At 42.7% G+C, this 15,372-nt stretch overlaps 1 protein-coding gene across 1 annotated transcript in view; it reads left to right on the forward strand.

Moving 5' to 3' along the window:
• LOC129832942 (sterile alpha motif domain-containing protein 14-like) overlaps window positions 1-14,945 on the forward strand; it is a 31,889-nt gene extending 16,944 nt beyond the window's left edge. The window contains exons 6-10 of the mRNA XM_055897088.1: window positions 6-74; window positions 223-379; window positions 4,118-4,246; window positions 7,979-8,134; window positions 13,755-14,945. Coding sequence (XP_055753063.1) covers window positions 6-74; window positions 223-379; window positions 4,118-4,246; window positions 7,979-8,134; window positions 13,755-13,919 — 676 coding nt within the window. The 3' untranslated portion in view covers window positions 13,920-14,945. The remainder of the gene's footprint in view (window positions 1-5; window positions 75-222; window positions 380-4,117; window positions 4,247-7,978; window positions 8,135-13,754) is intronic.
• Window positions 14,946-15,372: the final 427 nt, after the last annotated feature.

The following is a 15,372-nucleotide window of genomic DNA, read 5'->3' on the forward strand; positions in this document are numbered from 1 at the left end:
TGAAGGGTCACATTGAGACGCTCCTATGTGAGAGTCAGAAAAGACAAGTCAAACAGACTGTCAATGGGAAGCCGGTGAGTCCATGGGAAGCCATTTTGGCTCTGTCCCTCTGTTTCAATACAGGAGGCAAAATGTTGGCTCTATTAGACCTAGTTAGCACATGAGAGGCATAATTTTGTCTCTTTCAGTTAGCATATTGAATATCTCTCTTTCACTGCACAGGGAGTCATCTGAGAGCCCGTCCAGGTCCTCTGGCTCGTTCGTGCCTTTCTCCTGGTTCACTGACAGCGCCAGGGGCTCTGTGTCCTCCGGGGCAACCCCGCCCTGCTCCCCCAAACTGGTCTCACAGGACTGCAGCCCTCGCAAGTCCAACTCTCAGGTAACTCACATCCACAATAAGATATAGACACATCCAGATACCATATTTGGGTCAGACTGCACTATTGCGTTACTACTACCATTGTCCACTTTGTGTTTTTATCATTATCAGAGGCCTCCTGTGTTTATGTTAGCATTAGCATATAGGCTAGTCTTCATTTCATGTCTGTCATTGAGATTTCTGCCACGTCTGACAACGTCACGACAATGATGCGCGCGCTTCAAATGGACAGAAGGCCGTGTGTTGTTATGGTTCTGGATGGCCAGATAGCTAGCAACAATGACAAGAAACTGTCATGTGGTGAATCGTAAGTGGCTCGTTTCAGCTTGTTTAAACTTGTTCTTGATACCATCTCTTGTTTTGAGATGTTTTGACTGTCACCTCTATGCTAAAATGGGGGAAAAATTGCTAGATAGCTAGCTAACCAACAACTGTAATGATGTATTTGAGAGATAAGTGCTCATTGTGTAACTGTATTTATGTTTTCAAGAAACATTGGAGCCGAAATATAGTTTACATGTTGTCAACAATCTAGGCCAACACCTGTTTTTCCCCACACTGTAGTTGTGCATGCGTCGGTTTCGTTGCTAAACAACCAACCCGTCTATACATTCCACAGTTTAAATAACCGAGAAAAGGATGCTGCTGTTACCCTTGGAGATATGCCAAATGCTTTTAACAAATCTTTTCAAATGAATTGCCAAGAAGGTGAAAACTTTCTCCCACTGGGTCTGAGCTTCAAATGCACATCAAATGAAAACGGTCAACAGATGAGAGAAGCAGACATCAGCGATATAACACTGCTACACTGCTATAAACAGTCTTGCGTAGATGCGACTAGCATCGTCAAGTTCGTCATCCTTCATAAGCCTCTCTCCCTCTCTCTCCCCCTCTTCATCTCTCTCCCACCCTCACTATCCATCCATCTCTCCCGCACGCACGCACGCACGCACGCACGATATATATATATATATATAATTGATCTGAAGCGGCCCATAGTGTGACAGCTCCTGTGGAGAGTCTGAGGGGATTGAAACCCAATTAGGAAACAAGGCGAGTTTTCCTCCAAGAGGGTGCTGCTATTCGACATTTATCGACAAGCACGGCCACATTTACACAGAGGGTAAATCGATGGCCTTTTGTGCGGCACAATGTCACATACTCGCGTCAAATCGACGGATGACTTCAGGAGTTAAAACAAGAACATAGCTCCGATGCAAGACGCTTCAGTTGATAGATCCGATTGACCACGTTGAGGGATTTTGGTGTTGTCTTCCTCTTACCTGGTTAGGTGCATGCGCATCTATTGGATGGAAAACGTAGCTTAATATACAGGGAACAAAGAAGCTGAGGCACAGGGTTATAGGAAGAAGATAGGCGTATAGTGGTTGTCTGTTCAATACCCAGAATGCCTCCCACTGACTTTGCACCAGCTAATTAAAGCCTCTGCCAAAGGCCTAAGTATTTCTAAGGGAAATAGATAATATTTCAAAAGCTTGTGGGCCAATGGCTGTTTAGCTAAGAGGCACAGAAAGGACTGGTAGGAAATACATAGTCGTCCAATCACACCGTTGATGTAACAAAACAAGGTGTGTGTTCCGTTTTACAAAGTTAAAAAAATGTATTTCACTGTCAAACGTATAGTTAAAAGCATGCCTGCCTCTTTGAGCTTCATGGCTTTTCTGCTTATGTGCACAAATTGCTTTATAAATCAAATAAATATAAATCAAAACTCTTCCTGGAGTTACACAATATTACATATTCAGATACTTATATACAGTGCAGTTAAATTAGATCCATAGAAAGTTAGCCAAACTCTTTATACAGCATACTGTATGATCATGTTTTTATAAGCCGTTGTCAGCACAACAAATATGATATTTTACATATTGAGTTATAGCTCTTCCACAGATGATGACATTCTTTCTGCGAATATGTTCATGTGTAGCCTGTTCATATCCTTGCCATTAAAACGTATAACCAGTAAGCACATGCACAGGACACCTTACAATACATATATTTCTTGTTGGATGGCTCTCTTTGCACACATTTGCAGTTGTATGCAGAAATCCCATGATGCAATCGATGCTGTTGATTCACTCACCTTGGAGACTTGACCACTGCGATGATTTTAGCTAACCACAACGACAATGTCAAGACAACTAGATTACTTTTTAACAAAAGTAGGAAAGTAGCAGAACACATTTCCACTTAGTGGCTAATAAATATTCCAATGCCCATGTTTACATATGCTTTAAAAAACATTTAAACTTTTGAATCAACCAATGGCAGTTCGGTGAGTTCATGAATATAGCCCTCTATGGGAGAATACACCCATCCACCCCTCTCAGCTTCACTTGGTTTGATCCATTCTGAGTTAAAACCCTCCCAAATATTGGGGCAGGGAGAGTGTTTACACTCTCTAACACCTGCACCATGACACATCTAAAAGCCCCAGTAGCAACATGTTGGGAGCATGGGCCTGTCCCAAATAGCACCTTTATTTCCCATAAAGTGCAATACTTTTGACTACGGGTCAAAAGTTGTGAACTTTATAGGGACTGGAGTGCCATTTAGAACAGAGATCCATGGGGTTTAATAGTGAGGAGTAGCTATGCAAAGCATCCCAGATGCACTTAGTCATCAGCATGGAGGCCGGGGCCCTTCGCTCTGCAAGGCAATTAAAGCTGCAGCTTCCCATTGAAAGCAGAGAGGGCCATTACATTTCTACCACTGTGTGCCTGTCCAGCTGGGATAATAGCTCTAGCATGAGTCCCAAATGGCAACCTATTCCCTACATAGTCCACTACTTTTGAACAGAGCCCTATGGGCCCTGGTCAAAAGTCAGTGGTATAAAGTACTTAAGTAAAAATACTTGAAAGTACTACTTAAGTAGTTTTTGGGGTATCTGTACTGACTCACTAGACACAAATGCATTGTTTGTGAATGATGACTGAGTGTTGGAGTGTGCCCCTGGCTAACCATAAATAAAATAAAAACGATTTATAATTACATGTACTTTTGATTATTAATAAGTATATTTAATACCAAATACTTTTACACTTTTGCTCAAGTAGTATTTTACTAGGTGACTTTCACTTTTACTTGAGTCATTTTCTAATAAGGTGTCTTTTATTTTTTCTCAAGTATGACAATTGGGTACTTTTTTCACCACTGTCAAAAGTAGTGCACTATATAGGTTAACAGAGTACCATTTGGGACGTAGCCCTAATAAGCCTGGTGTCTGGAGAGGAGGCAGATACCCATGACTTTGCCTTCCTCCTCTGCACTGGAGATTTGGACCTCTGTACTGTGGCTCTCAAGGGGACTGTCAAGGGCCGTTAAAGGGCTGTGTGTCTGTGTGACTTTATTTTGCGTTTGTCTGTGCATTTATATGTGTTTGGAGGGGCATCATTTGAGAGGGCAATTAATCCAAAATATGTTTCTATATTTAAAAAAAAAGTGTTACTGCTGTGACCAAACATTTGATCTTTCTAAGCTTAAACTGTTTGAAAGTAAGGTTTACGAACAATGCATTAATATCCTTCTAATGTCAGATGTAATTGATCTTAAACTGTACAAATCAATCGATCCAATACTGTTTGACCACAGTGGTCACACTCAATGAAAATATCACTGTGCACTTGTACTTAATCCCAATGTGTCAAAGAATACTGGAAACAATGCGGAGAAAACAGTATTAATTTATCATGGTTGGATAATTTCTCTCCTCTCCAGGAGTCTGCCCTGAGTGATGAGTTCTCTCCGCCCCCCCGTAGTCCCCCCCACGCCTCCAGTGGGACCACAGCCGACTCGTCCTCCCGCTCCTCACAACGCTACCAGACCCTCTCCCAGTCTTCAGACGAGGTAAAGGGCTTCCTAATGCAGTAGTGGTGCTAGTGGGCATTCTCGGCCTAGGACTAAATGGATCTAAACTCGATTTCAGTTCTCAAATCCCTAATAGCGTACCAACAAAACTCTGAATTCTTCTCTAGTAAAATGTGTACCATTACCTGAGATAACCCCAACTGGACATCCTGTAGTTATGTCTTCTTGGTTACGGGTGGCAACTAGCTTACACTATACTATAGCACACACTGCATTCAATTTGAAGTTCCAAACAGTTCACTTAAATCCATAACAGTAGGAGTGTAGAGTGTGTGGTCCTGTTGTTTTTAAAGCCTGAAGCTGTGTTCAAATACCCATACTAACATATTGTATACTACATACTTAATGAGTATATACTACATACTAGAAGTTCATTTTAGTATACTGTAAGAAAACAGTATGCTTTCAGTTGAGCATACTCGCTCTTCGCATGTATACCGGAAGTTGATGCTGTTGCTATGCAACCTCTAGCTAGCTAGTTAGCAGAACAAATTACTAGTTAGACATTTTATGACTTCGGGTGTGTTCTTAAATTCAGAGCGTTGTCAGATTGTCCGTTTTGTAAATTCTGAGCGTTTCGCTCCCGGAGCGCACTCTGGACGCAATGGCAGTCATGCTCCCCAGCTAACATTGGCTAACTTGCTAGCTACTTGCAGACACAAATGAGACCACTCTGACCAATTTACTCGCCTTAGCAGAGCTTGTTAGGCAGTTTTCATGTTATCCAGAGCGTTGGTGACTGTAACTGTGTTGCTGGCAACAATTTAATTACGCTTTTTTTGCCGACATTTACTGACACTGGCCATATTCAACAGGTGTTGAGCCTCGTAAATTCATTATTCTGGAACTCTTAGACAAGAGTGCTCTGAAATTGGAGCAGATAGCCAGAGCAAATTTACGAAAGCCCCCGAATGTCCATGGAGTAATCAAGACAATAAACGTTGGGTAGTTAGTTAGATAGCCTACAGTTAATATACTGGCAAGTTTGATGTATAAGTAGCCAACTAACGTTACTGCTGTAATGATACACTATGTGAATTGTAAGGACAGCGTAGCTAACAAATTGTCAGACAATCTAACGTGTAAGGTAACTTATTTGAAAAGTCATTACTTTATTACATTGCTCAACATTTGTCATAATTAGTTAAAGCAATGAATATGTATATCCGCTGTCGTTGTACTTCAACTGCATATTTTCCGCAATTTTGTTCAAACTGAAAACGATGTGAAGCCACGCCCATTTCATGAAGAATTGTACTATGGGCCCTAAAGTACGGAAATAGTGTCCTCTGCTTGTATACTTCATATTATGGCAAATTTAGTACGACATCCGGGAACTTTTGGCATGCTAACCAAATCCATACTATGACTAATAAGCATACTCCATTCAAGTCACAAAATAGTGCGGTTAGTGTGAGTATTTGAACACCGCTCGAGTATGGTGAGTGCTCTGCGACCTCAAAAACACTCCCTGGCCAGATGCTGTCAGACACGGCTGCACAGTGATTAGAGAATCAATTACCTTCGGTAAACTAGCTCTCTCTCCCACCACATCTGATTTAGCTCAGCATGTTGGAGGGGATATTGGGTTTTCAGAGGGGTTTATGACTCTCTCCCTCTCGTCTCCTTAAGCTGCCATTACAGAAGGATGCAGGATGCACGTCAGACCTGGGTACAGATGGTGTTTGCTTTCTTTCGAGTACTTTAATTGCACTTGATTGTGTGGCGCATGTCTGGCGCAAAGGAACCAATGGAATAGTCTCAAAAGTGCAAACCCTGCCCGTCTGGCACTCAGCCGGCTACATCCTCTTCTATTACCCTGAGTTAATTTTAGCAGCGCTTCACTTGTTCCTGTGCTTCACCGCCGGCGGAGAGACACTCTGAGAACACCTCAGTGCCTGGCAGACAGAGATAGCCAACCTGACAGGACCATGCTAGCCACCAGGCTAGGGGTTAGATCAGTTAAACAGTGTTGTTTGTGTGCGGGTGCGTACATGTGTGTGACGCAAGGGGGTGTCGTGTCTTTGGCATCATTAAAACTGAAGACTTATCTTTATCAAAAATTCTCTGTAATTATTATTACGCGATTAAACTGATTAATCATGTAACTGTAATTAACTAGAAAGTCAGGGCACCAAGGTAAATATTCAGATTACAAAGTTATAATTTTCCTAATATAACTTTCAGATATTTTAATATCTGATCCATTAGTCTTCGAATTAATGAATTATTATTTACCTCACGTTAGTCTCATTCCAAACGTCGTAAATTGTTGGTTATCTGCACGAACCCAGTCTTCACTATGAGTCATCAATACATCAATTGTCTTAAATCATTTATATACTAACTAAGTACTCACAGAAATGCATCACACAAACAAACAAAGTAGATATGGTTACAAAGAAATGATAGGGGGATGTGCCCTAGTGGGCTAAACCGGCATGGAGTGATAATTATAACAATTAAAATGCTAATCCTTTGCACATGAATGCTCACTCATTCGGGAATAATTGCAATCAATATATATATATTTACGCTCAGTGTGTCATCGGGATCTCTGTTGAAAAGTTTGTTTCTGTTGTAGAGTTTGTCCGCCCTCTCTCTCTCTGTTATGGTTAGAATGAATAGTTCAGAGTGACATTCATTCATGTCGTTATAGAATAGATGTTTCGGCGGTTGTCGGTCTTCGCGTTCAATGATACCGAATTCCTAGCTGCAGACTAGCAATTAATATCAAAGACTTGTTCTTATTCTGTCGGTATCGATAGTCTAAGAGTTTAACCACGTGGGATGGTTAAAAGATTCAGCAATCGTCTCAACCCTTAGCACTCTCATAATTGAGGTAAGCTCGGTCTGGTGATTAGAAAACCCAGGTGGGGTTTTATTCGGGACATAGAAAAGGGCTGTCTCATGACGCCAGGTCCTGTCGGTGCCCCTGGGGGCGTGCCAATGACTTAGTGAAACTTTTTAGGGAATTGGAGTTTCCTTCATTAAACAGTCCAAAATCACATTACACAATTTCACAAACAGTATCATCCTCACTCATTCATCTTATACAACAATTAGATGTAAGCCTCATAACTGAGGCTATTGAATTAACAGCGTTATGGTAATGTGGCCGTATTATCTGTCGTATAATGTCTCCCATGAGTTTCACAAAATTGTACCAAATGGACCAGTTCGTTGCTGGATTCTTCACCGATCTTTTATACCTTCTCCAGAACATAAATGTCGTTCGGTTCTCCAGTTCTGTGAGGTGGAAGAAATTCCTTTGTTCTCTCTATGAAACTCACTCTCTCTCTATACTGTGGCCATGAGGAGATAATCTCCAGGAATTTACGACCTCTCTGACCACAGCAGCCTGGTTGTAGGAGACAGAGAGAGATGGTGCCGAGATAGGGGGATGGTGCTCGATGTGTCCAAAGAGGGCAACGTCATGACAGGGGTCTAGACTATAGAGGCAGCTTTGTAATTGTCACTGCAACCTAAATAGTCATATCAGTGATTGTAATAAGGCAGAACGTTAGCTCTGTCACTGCACTGAGGAGAGGGGTAAGGCTACATTGTTTCATGCTATTCATGACCACCAGGGGGCAGATGAACATGCTCTTCAGACTGCTACCTCACAAAAAAAGCTATTTTTCCTATTAGGGAGCTGAAGCAATGCAATTGTACTGAATAACTGAATATCTTGGGCAACCTTCCTTTCAGCCTATTGACGAGCCACTGTGCCTAGTGTCGTCGTGGAGCACCCAGCAGGTGTGCCAGTGGCTGAAGGGGTTGAACATGGAGCAGTACATCTCAGAGTTCACTGCCAGGGACATCGACGGGGAGCAGCTCCTCCTGATGGATGGCACCAAGCTCAAGGTGAGAGGATGGTTCAGGGAAGGAGACGAGGGAGGAGAGTAGTGGGGAGGATAGAAGGAAGGGTAATAAGTTCAAGGAGCAGAGGAGATGAGGGTAAATGGATGGAGAGGGTCAGAGAATGGAGAGGCGAGGAAGAAGGGCAGATGGAGGAGAGGAAGGATGGCAGATGGATGGAGAAAATGGTAGTGGAGGAGAGGAAAAAAGAGGAAGGGCATATGGGTATGAGTGGGCTGACGAGAACAGATGGTGAAAGGGGAGAAGCGGAAGAGAGGTGACGGCGAGATTAGAGGATAAGGTATAGGAGAGGGATGAGAGGAGGTGAGTGCATATAGGATCAAAGTAAAACATAGAGTATCTCTGACTCTGTCCAGTCAAAAACAAACACGTTAATTTAACACCCACCTACAACAACTTACAGATGGTCTCTTTAAGTATGATCTCACTGCCCTCTGCTGGTGAGAGTGACCCCTTCCATGCCATCTGTGAACTACACTGAACAAACATATAAACCCAACATGCAACAATTTCAAAGATTTGACTGAGTTACAGTTCATATGAGGAAATCCGTCAATTGAAATAAATTCAATAGGCCCCGATCTATGGATTTCACATGACTGAATACAGATATGCATCTGTTGGTCACAGATACCTTAACAAAGGTAACGACGTGGATCAGAAAGACAGTCCGTATCTGGTGTGACCACCATTTACCTCATGTAGCGTGACACTTAGACACATAGAGTTGATTAGGCTGTTGATTGTGGCCTTTGGAATGTGTGTCCGACTTCTCTTCAATGGCTGTGCAAAGCTGCTGGATATTGGCGGGAACTGAAGCATGCTGTCGCACACGTTGATCCGGAGCATCCCAAACATGCTCAATGGGTGACATGTCTGGTGAGTATGCAGGCCATGGAAGAACTCCAGAAATGATCAGCTTGCAGGAATGGTTTACAGATCCTTGCGATATGGGGCAGTTATCATCCTGAAACATGAGGAGATGGCGATGGATGAATGGCATGACAATGGGCCTCAGGATGTCGTCACTGTATCTCTGTGCATTCAAATCTATAAAATCTATAAAATGCAATTGTGTTTGTTGTTCGTAGCTTATGCCTGCCCATACTATAACCCCACCGCCATCATGGGGCAGTCTGTTCACAACATTGACATCCGCAAACTGCTCGCCCACATGACGCCGTACGCACTGTCGGCCATCTGCCCGGTACAGTCTAAACTGGTATTAATTCGTGATGAGCACACTTCTCCAGCGTACCAGTGGCCATCATAGGTGAGCATTTGCCCACTGAAGTCAGTTACGATACCGAACTGCGGTCAGGTCAAGACCCTGGTGAGGACGAAGAGCACGCACATGAGCTTCCCTGAGACGTTTCTGACAGTTTGTGTAGAAATTCTTTGGTTTTGCTAACACAGTTTCATCAGCTGTCCGGGTGGCTGGTCTCAGAGGATCCCGCAGGTGAAGAAGCCGGATGTGGAGGTCCTGGGCTGGCTTGGTTACACGTGATCTGCGGTTGTGAGGCTGGTTGGATGTACTGCCAAATTCTCTAAAACAACATTGGAAGTGGCTTATGGTAGAGACATTAACATGCAATAGCTCTGGTAGACATTCCTGCAGTCAGCATGCCAATTGCACACTCCCTCAATTTGAGTCATCTGTGGCATTGTGTTGTGTGACAAAACTGCTCATTTTAGAGTGGCCTTTTATTTCTCCTAGCACAAGGTGCACCTGTGTAATTATTTTGCTGTTTAATCAGCTTCTTGGTATGTCACACCTGTTAAGTGGATGGTTTATCTTGCCAAAGCAGAAATGCTCACTTAACAGGGATATCAACAAATTTGTGCACAAAATTTGAGAAAATAAGCTATTTTGTTAGTGCATATTGAAGATTTCTGGGATCTTTAGTTTCAGCTCATGAAACATGTTGCGTTTATATTTTTGTTCAGTGTAAGTACTAGCTAGGCATAACTCCCAAACTACACGTCAAGGGTTGTGTGTCTGTTTCTCTAACGTCTGTTTACACGTCTGTTTACGTCTGGGAGTTGAAGCCTAAGGCAAGTCTCTGTGTGTACATATAGTTATATTCTATTCTCACCACTGGAGGCTGCTGAGGGGAGGACGGCTCATGACAATGTCTAGAATGGAGCAAATGGAATGGCGTCAAATACATGGAAACCATGTGTTTGATGTATTTGATACATTTCACCTACTCCCGCTCCAGCCATTACCACAAGCCCATCCTCCCCAATTAACGTGCCACCAACCTCCTGTGATTCACACCCACACACCAGTGGAGGCTGCTCAGGGGAGGACGGCTCATAATAATGGTTGGAACGTAGAGAATGGAATGTTGTCAAACCACGTGTTTGACGTATTTGATACCATTCCGCTCCAGCCATTACCACTTGCCCGTCCTCCCCAATTCAGGTGCCACCAACCTCCTGTGGCACACTTTCACACACTTTCACACACTTTCACACACTTTCACACTCTTTCACACACTTTCACACTCTTTCACACTCTTTCACACTCTTTCACACTCTTTCACACTCTCACATATGCTGTGTTACTCTGTTTATTATCTATCCTGATTGCCTAGCCACTTTTACCCCTACCTACATGCACTGGTGGAAAAAGTACCCATTTGCTATACTTGAGTATAAGTATAGATACCTTAATAGAAAGTTACTCAAGTGAAAGTCGGCCAGTAAAATACTACTTGAGTAAAAGTATAAAAGTATTTGGTTTTAAAAATACTTAAGTATCAAAAGTTAAAGTATAAATAATTTAAAATTCCTTATATTAGTCAAAACAAAATGTATTTGTCACATGCACTGAATAAAACCGGTGCAGATCATACTGTGAAATTCTTACTTACAAACCCTTAAAACCAACAATGCAGTTAAGGAAAATAAGGTTAAGAAAAGATTTACTCAATAAACTAAAGTAACACAATAAAATAACGAGGCTACAGTGTGTGTATATATAGGGGGGTACAGGTACCTAGTCAATGTGCTGGGGAACAGGTTAGTTGAGGTAATATGTAGGTAAGGGGCAAAGCAGACAGCACCATTTTCTTGTTTTAAAATGTATGGATAGCCAGTGCCACTCTCTAACACTCAGGCATTATTTACAAAAGATGCATTTGTGTTTTGTAAGTCTACCAGAGGCAGTAGGGATGACCATGTGTTATCTTGATGAGTTCATGAATTTGACCATATCCCAGTCCTGCTAAGCATTCACAATGTAACAAGTACTTTAGGGTGTCAGGGAAAATGTATGGAGTAAAAAGTACAATATTTTCTTCAGGAATGTAGTGGAGTAAAAGTAAAAGTTGACAAAAATATAAATAGTTAAGTACAGATACCCCAAAAAACTACTTAAGTAGTACTTTAAAGTATTTTTTACTTAAGTACTTCACACCAAAGCCTACATACACAAACTCAGCAAAAAAAGAAACGTCCCTTTTTCAGGACCCTGTCTTTCAAAGATAATTCGTAAATAACTTCACAGATGTTCATTGTAAAAGGTTTAAACACTGTTTCCCATGCTTGTTCAATGAACCCTAAACAATTAATGAGCATGCATCTGCGGAACGGTCGTTAAGACGCTTACAGATGGTAGGCAATTAAGGTCACGATTATGAAAACTTAGGACACTAAAGAGGCCTTTCTACTGACTCTGAAGAACACCAAAATAAAGATGCCCAGGGTCTCTGCTCACCTGTGTGAACGTGCCTTAGGCATGCTGCAAGGAGGCATGAGGACTGCAGATGTGGCCAGCGCAATAAATTTCAATGTCCGTACAGTGAGACGCCTAAGACAGCGCTACAGGGAGACAGCACTGATCATCCTCGCAGTGGCAGACCATGTGAAACATCTGCACAGGATTGGTACATCCGAACATCACACCTGCGGGACAGGTACAGGATGGCAACAACAACTGCCCGAGTTACACCAGGAACGCACAATCCCTCCGTCAGTGCTCAGACTGTCCACAATAGGCTGAGAGAGGCTGGACTGAGTGCTTGCAGGCCTGTTGTAAGGCAGGTTCTCACCAGACATCACCGGCAACAACGTTGCCTATGGGCACAAACACTCCGTTGCTGGACCAGACAGGACTTGCAAAAAGTGCTCTTCACTGACGAGTTGCGATTTTGTCTCACCAGGGGTGATGGTTGGATTCGCGTTTACATCCAAGGAATGAGCGTTACACCGAGGCCTATACTCTGGAGCGGGATCGATTTGGAGGTGGGGGTCCGTCATGGTCTGGGGCGGTGTGTCACAGCATCATCGGACTGAGCTTGTTGTCATTGCAGGCAATCTCAACGCTGTGCATTACAGGGAAGACATCCTCCTCCCTCATGTGGTACCCTTCCTGCAGGCTCATCCTGACATGACCCTCAGCATGACAATGCCACCAGCCATACTGCTCGTTCTGTGTGTGATTTCCTGCAAGACAGGAATGTCAGTGTTCTGCCATGGCCAGTGAAGAGCCAGGATCTCATTCCCATTGAGCATGTCTGGACCTGTTGGATCGGAGGGTGAGGGCTAGGGCCAGTCCCCCCAGAAATATCCGGGAACTTGCAGGTGCCTTGATGGAAGAATAGGGTAACATCTCACAGCAAGAACTGGCAAATCTGGTGCAGTCCACGAGAGGAGATGCACTGCAGTACTTAATTCAGCTGGTGACCACACCAGATACTGGCTGTTACTTTCGATTTTGACCCCCCCCCTTTGTTCAGGGACATATTATTCAATTTCTGTTAGTCACATGTCTGTGGAACTTGTTCAGTTTGTCTGTTGTTGAATCTTGTTATGTTTATACAAATATTTACACATGTTAAGTTTGCTGAAAATATATGCAGTTGACAGTGAGAGGATGTTTCTTTTTTACGTAACTCAAATACCTCAACTACCTCCCACCCAATTACCAGAGCATACCACCCTGCATCCCACTGCTGGCTTGCTTCTGAAGCTGAGCAGGGTTGGTCTTGGGTGGTCCCTGGATGGGAGACCAGATGCTGCTGGAAATGGTGTTGGATGGCCAGTAGGAGGCACCCTTTCCTCTGGTCTAAAAAAATATACCCCAACGCCCCAGGGCAGACATTGCCCTGTGTACTGTAGGGTGCTGTCTTTTGGATGGGACGTTAAAGGGGTGTCCTGACTCTGTGGTCACTAAAGATCCCATGGCACGTATCGTAAGAGTAGGGGTGTTAACCACGGTGTCCTGGCTAAATTCCCAATCTGGCCCTCTTACCATCATGGTCACCTAATCATCCCAAGTTAAGTTGGCTATTTTCCAGGTTGTTGTTGTAAATGAGAATGTGTTCTCAGTCAACTTACCTGGTAAAATAACGGTTAAAGAAATACACCTGCACATTGACTTGGTACCAGTGCACCTTGTACAGCCTCGTTATTTTATTGTGAATTAACTACCTATTGTGAAGCTAACTACCTTTTTTTTTATTTAACAAAATGTTCTTCCTTTTTTGCGTTGTTGGTTAAGGGCTTGTAAGTAAGCATTTCACGGTAAAGTCTACACCTGTTCTATTCGGCGCATGTGACAAAACAAATTTGATATTTTATTATATTTTATTCTCAGGGTTTGGGAGTGAACAGTTCGACGGACCGCAGTGTCCTGAAAAGGCGGATCAAAGACATTCACACAGCAGCGGAAAAGGAGCGCAAGGCTCTGGACAAACTGGAACGCCAGAAAGAGAAACAGCGCAAAAAGGAACAGGAACTACGCAGGCTAAACACAAGCTAGACATAACCACCAGATGGCGCTAAATGACCACAGAAATACTCCTGACAAGAAACTGGTGCTGGGGAACCATCTCCAACTTTCCCATTATCATGATAGCATTGATGCTAAGTGGAGTTTTGTGCAAAACGTTGGAATTTGCACATAGACTTTTGTACTGTACCTCCGGTTTGGATGTGAGGCTTTGAACCCTGTGATGGGCGGGACAGTGTGTTGTCTATCACTGACACATGATCAATAACAGAATGAAAGCTCCATTAACTTCTTGTCAAACGGCTTTATTTTATACCAAGATCGGAACCCAAAGTGGGCATGTGAGAGGTGGGTCGCGAGTTATGAGAATACATCTACAATCACACACTATTTATTCTTAATTTGGGTAGTTGGGGGACAATTTGGGTCACGGCAGGACTGTCCATTTCTAATTTGGGTCCAGAGGTGAAAAAGTTCAAAAAACCCATGTTTGAGACCGATCAATCAGTGGTTGACGCAACATGATAGGTCCCGCCCATATTTGGGTTCACACGTCTCATTCTTCCTGGCTGTGACAAATGTGTTCTTCTTTGTCAATCAGTAAGGTTATCCACCCTTGTGGAAAATGACAAATATTTTGTTACTCGAAAAGAATATGTGTTATGTGACTTCTACACACATTCAATGCATTGACAAAATCATACTTTTCCCATAACTTTTGACTGTACTCGCATACAGCACATTCTAGCAAATAACACACTATCAAAACCTAAACCATGGTCTGAGTTATTATAGGAATAATATAATTACAGAAATTAGCATTTATTTATTTTACAAAGAATATAATCACATAATTTAGCTTTAAAAAAACAAAATCTCATAACCACAAGCCAGTAACACCCAACCACATTCATATTGTAGTATGCATCAATACTGTCAGTGGACAGAAGTTAAACTTGAAGTAACATGAAGATTTGTCCAGGACATTGTCAAGATAAGACGCTGATGAGACAAATGTGATTTTTGAGCATATTTATAAATACTGTATGTTTGTGACGTACGATATACTGTCTGTTTATGTGTGCATATCTGCTATCTGAGGTAATTTATTTGGTAACGACTGTATGGGGATGGGACTGGCTCTCCTGAAAGGAGTCTTCTGAGGTGGCCACGTTAGAATTCTGGGTGTTGTCAATCTTCTGTCTCTACTCCCACGTTGCACCAATCGTCATCTTAGACCTTTTTGTCTTGAGAGACTCAAAGTTTTTGAATCCTGCTGGAACAAGACAAGAAAGACACATCGATCTTCTTTGGAGGATTCAGCGCCCCGTATACTATCCAAACATACTATCCAAACCGTATTCCCATTTTGCCCAGGTTTCATACGGAATTCTTGGACTGGTTTGTGGTCAGTAGAATCAGTGACATGGACATTAGCTCCGGGTTTTACACATACATGATCCTTAGGACTCGTTCCTTGATT

This window comes from Salvelinus fontinalis, chromosome 34, assembly GCF_029448725.1.
Source record: "Salvelinus fontinalis isolate EN_2023a chromosome 34, ASM2944872v1, whole genome shotgun sequence".
In the NCBI taxonomy this organism is placed as follows: domain Eukaryota; kingdom Metazoa; phylum Chordata; class Actinopteri; order Salmoniformes; family Salmonidae; genus Salvelinus; species Salvelinus fontinalis.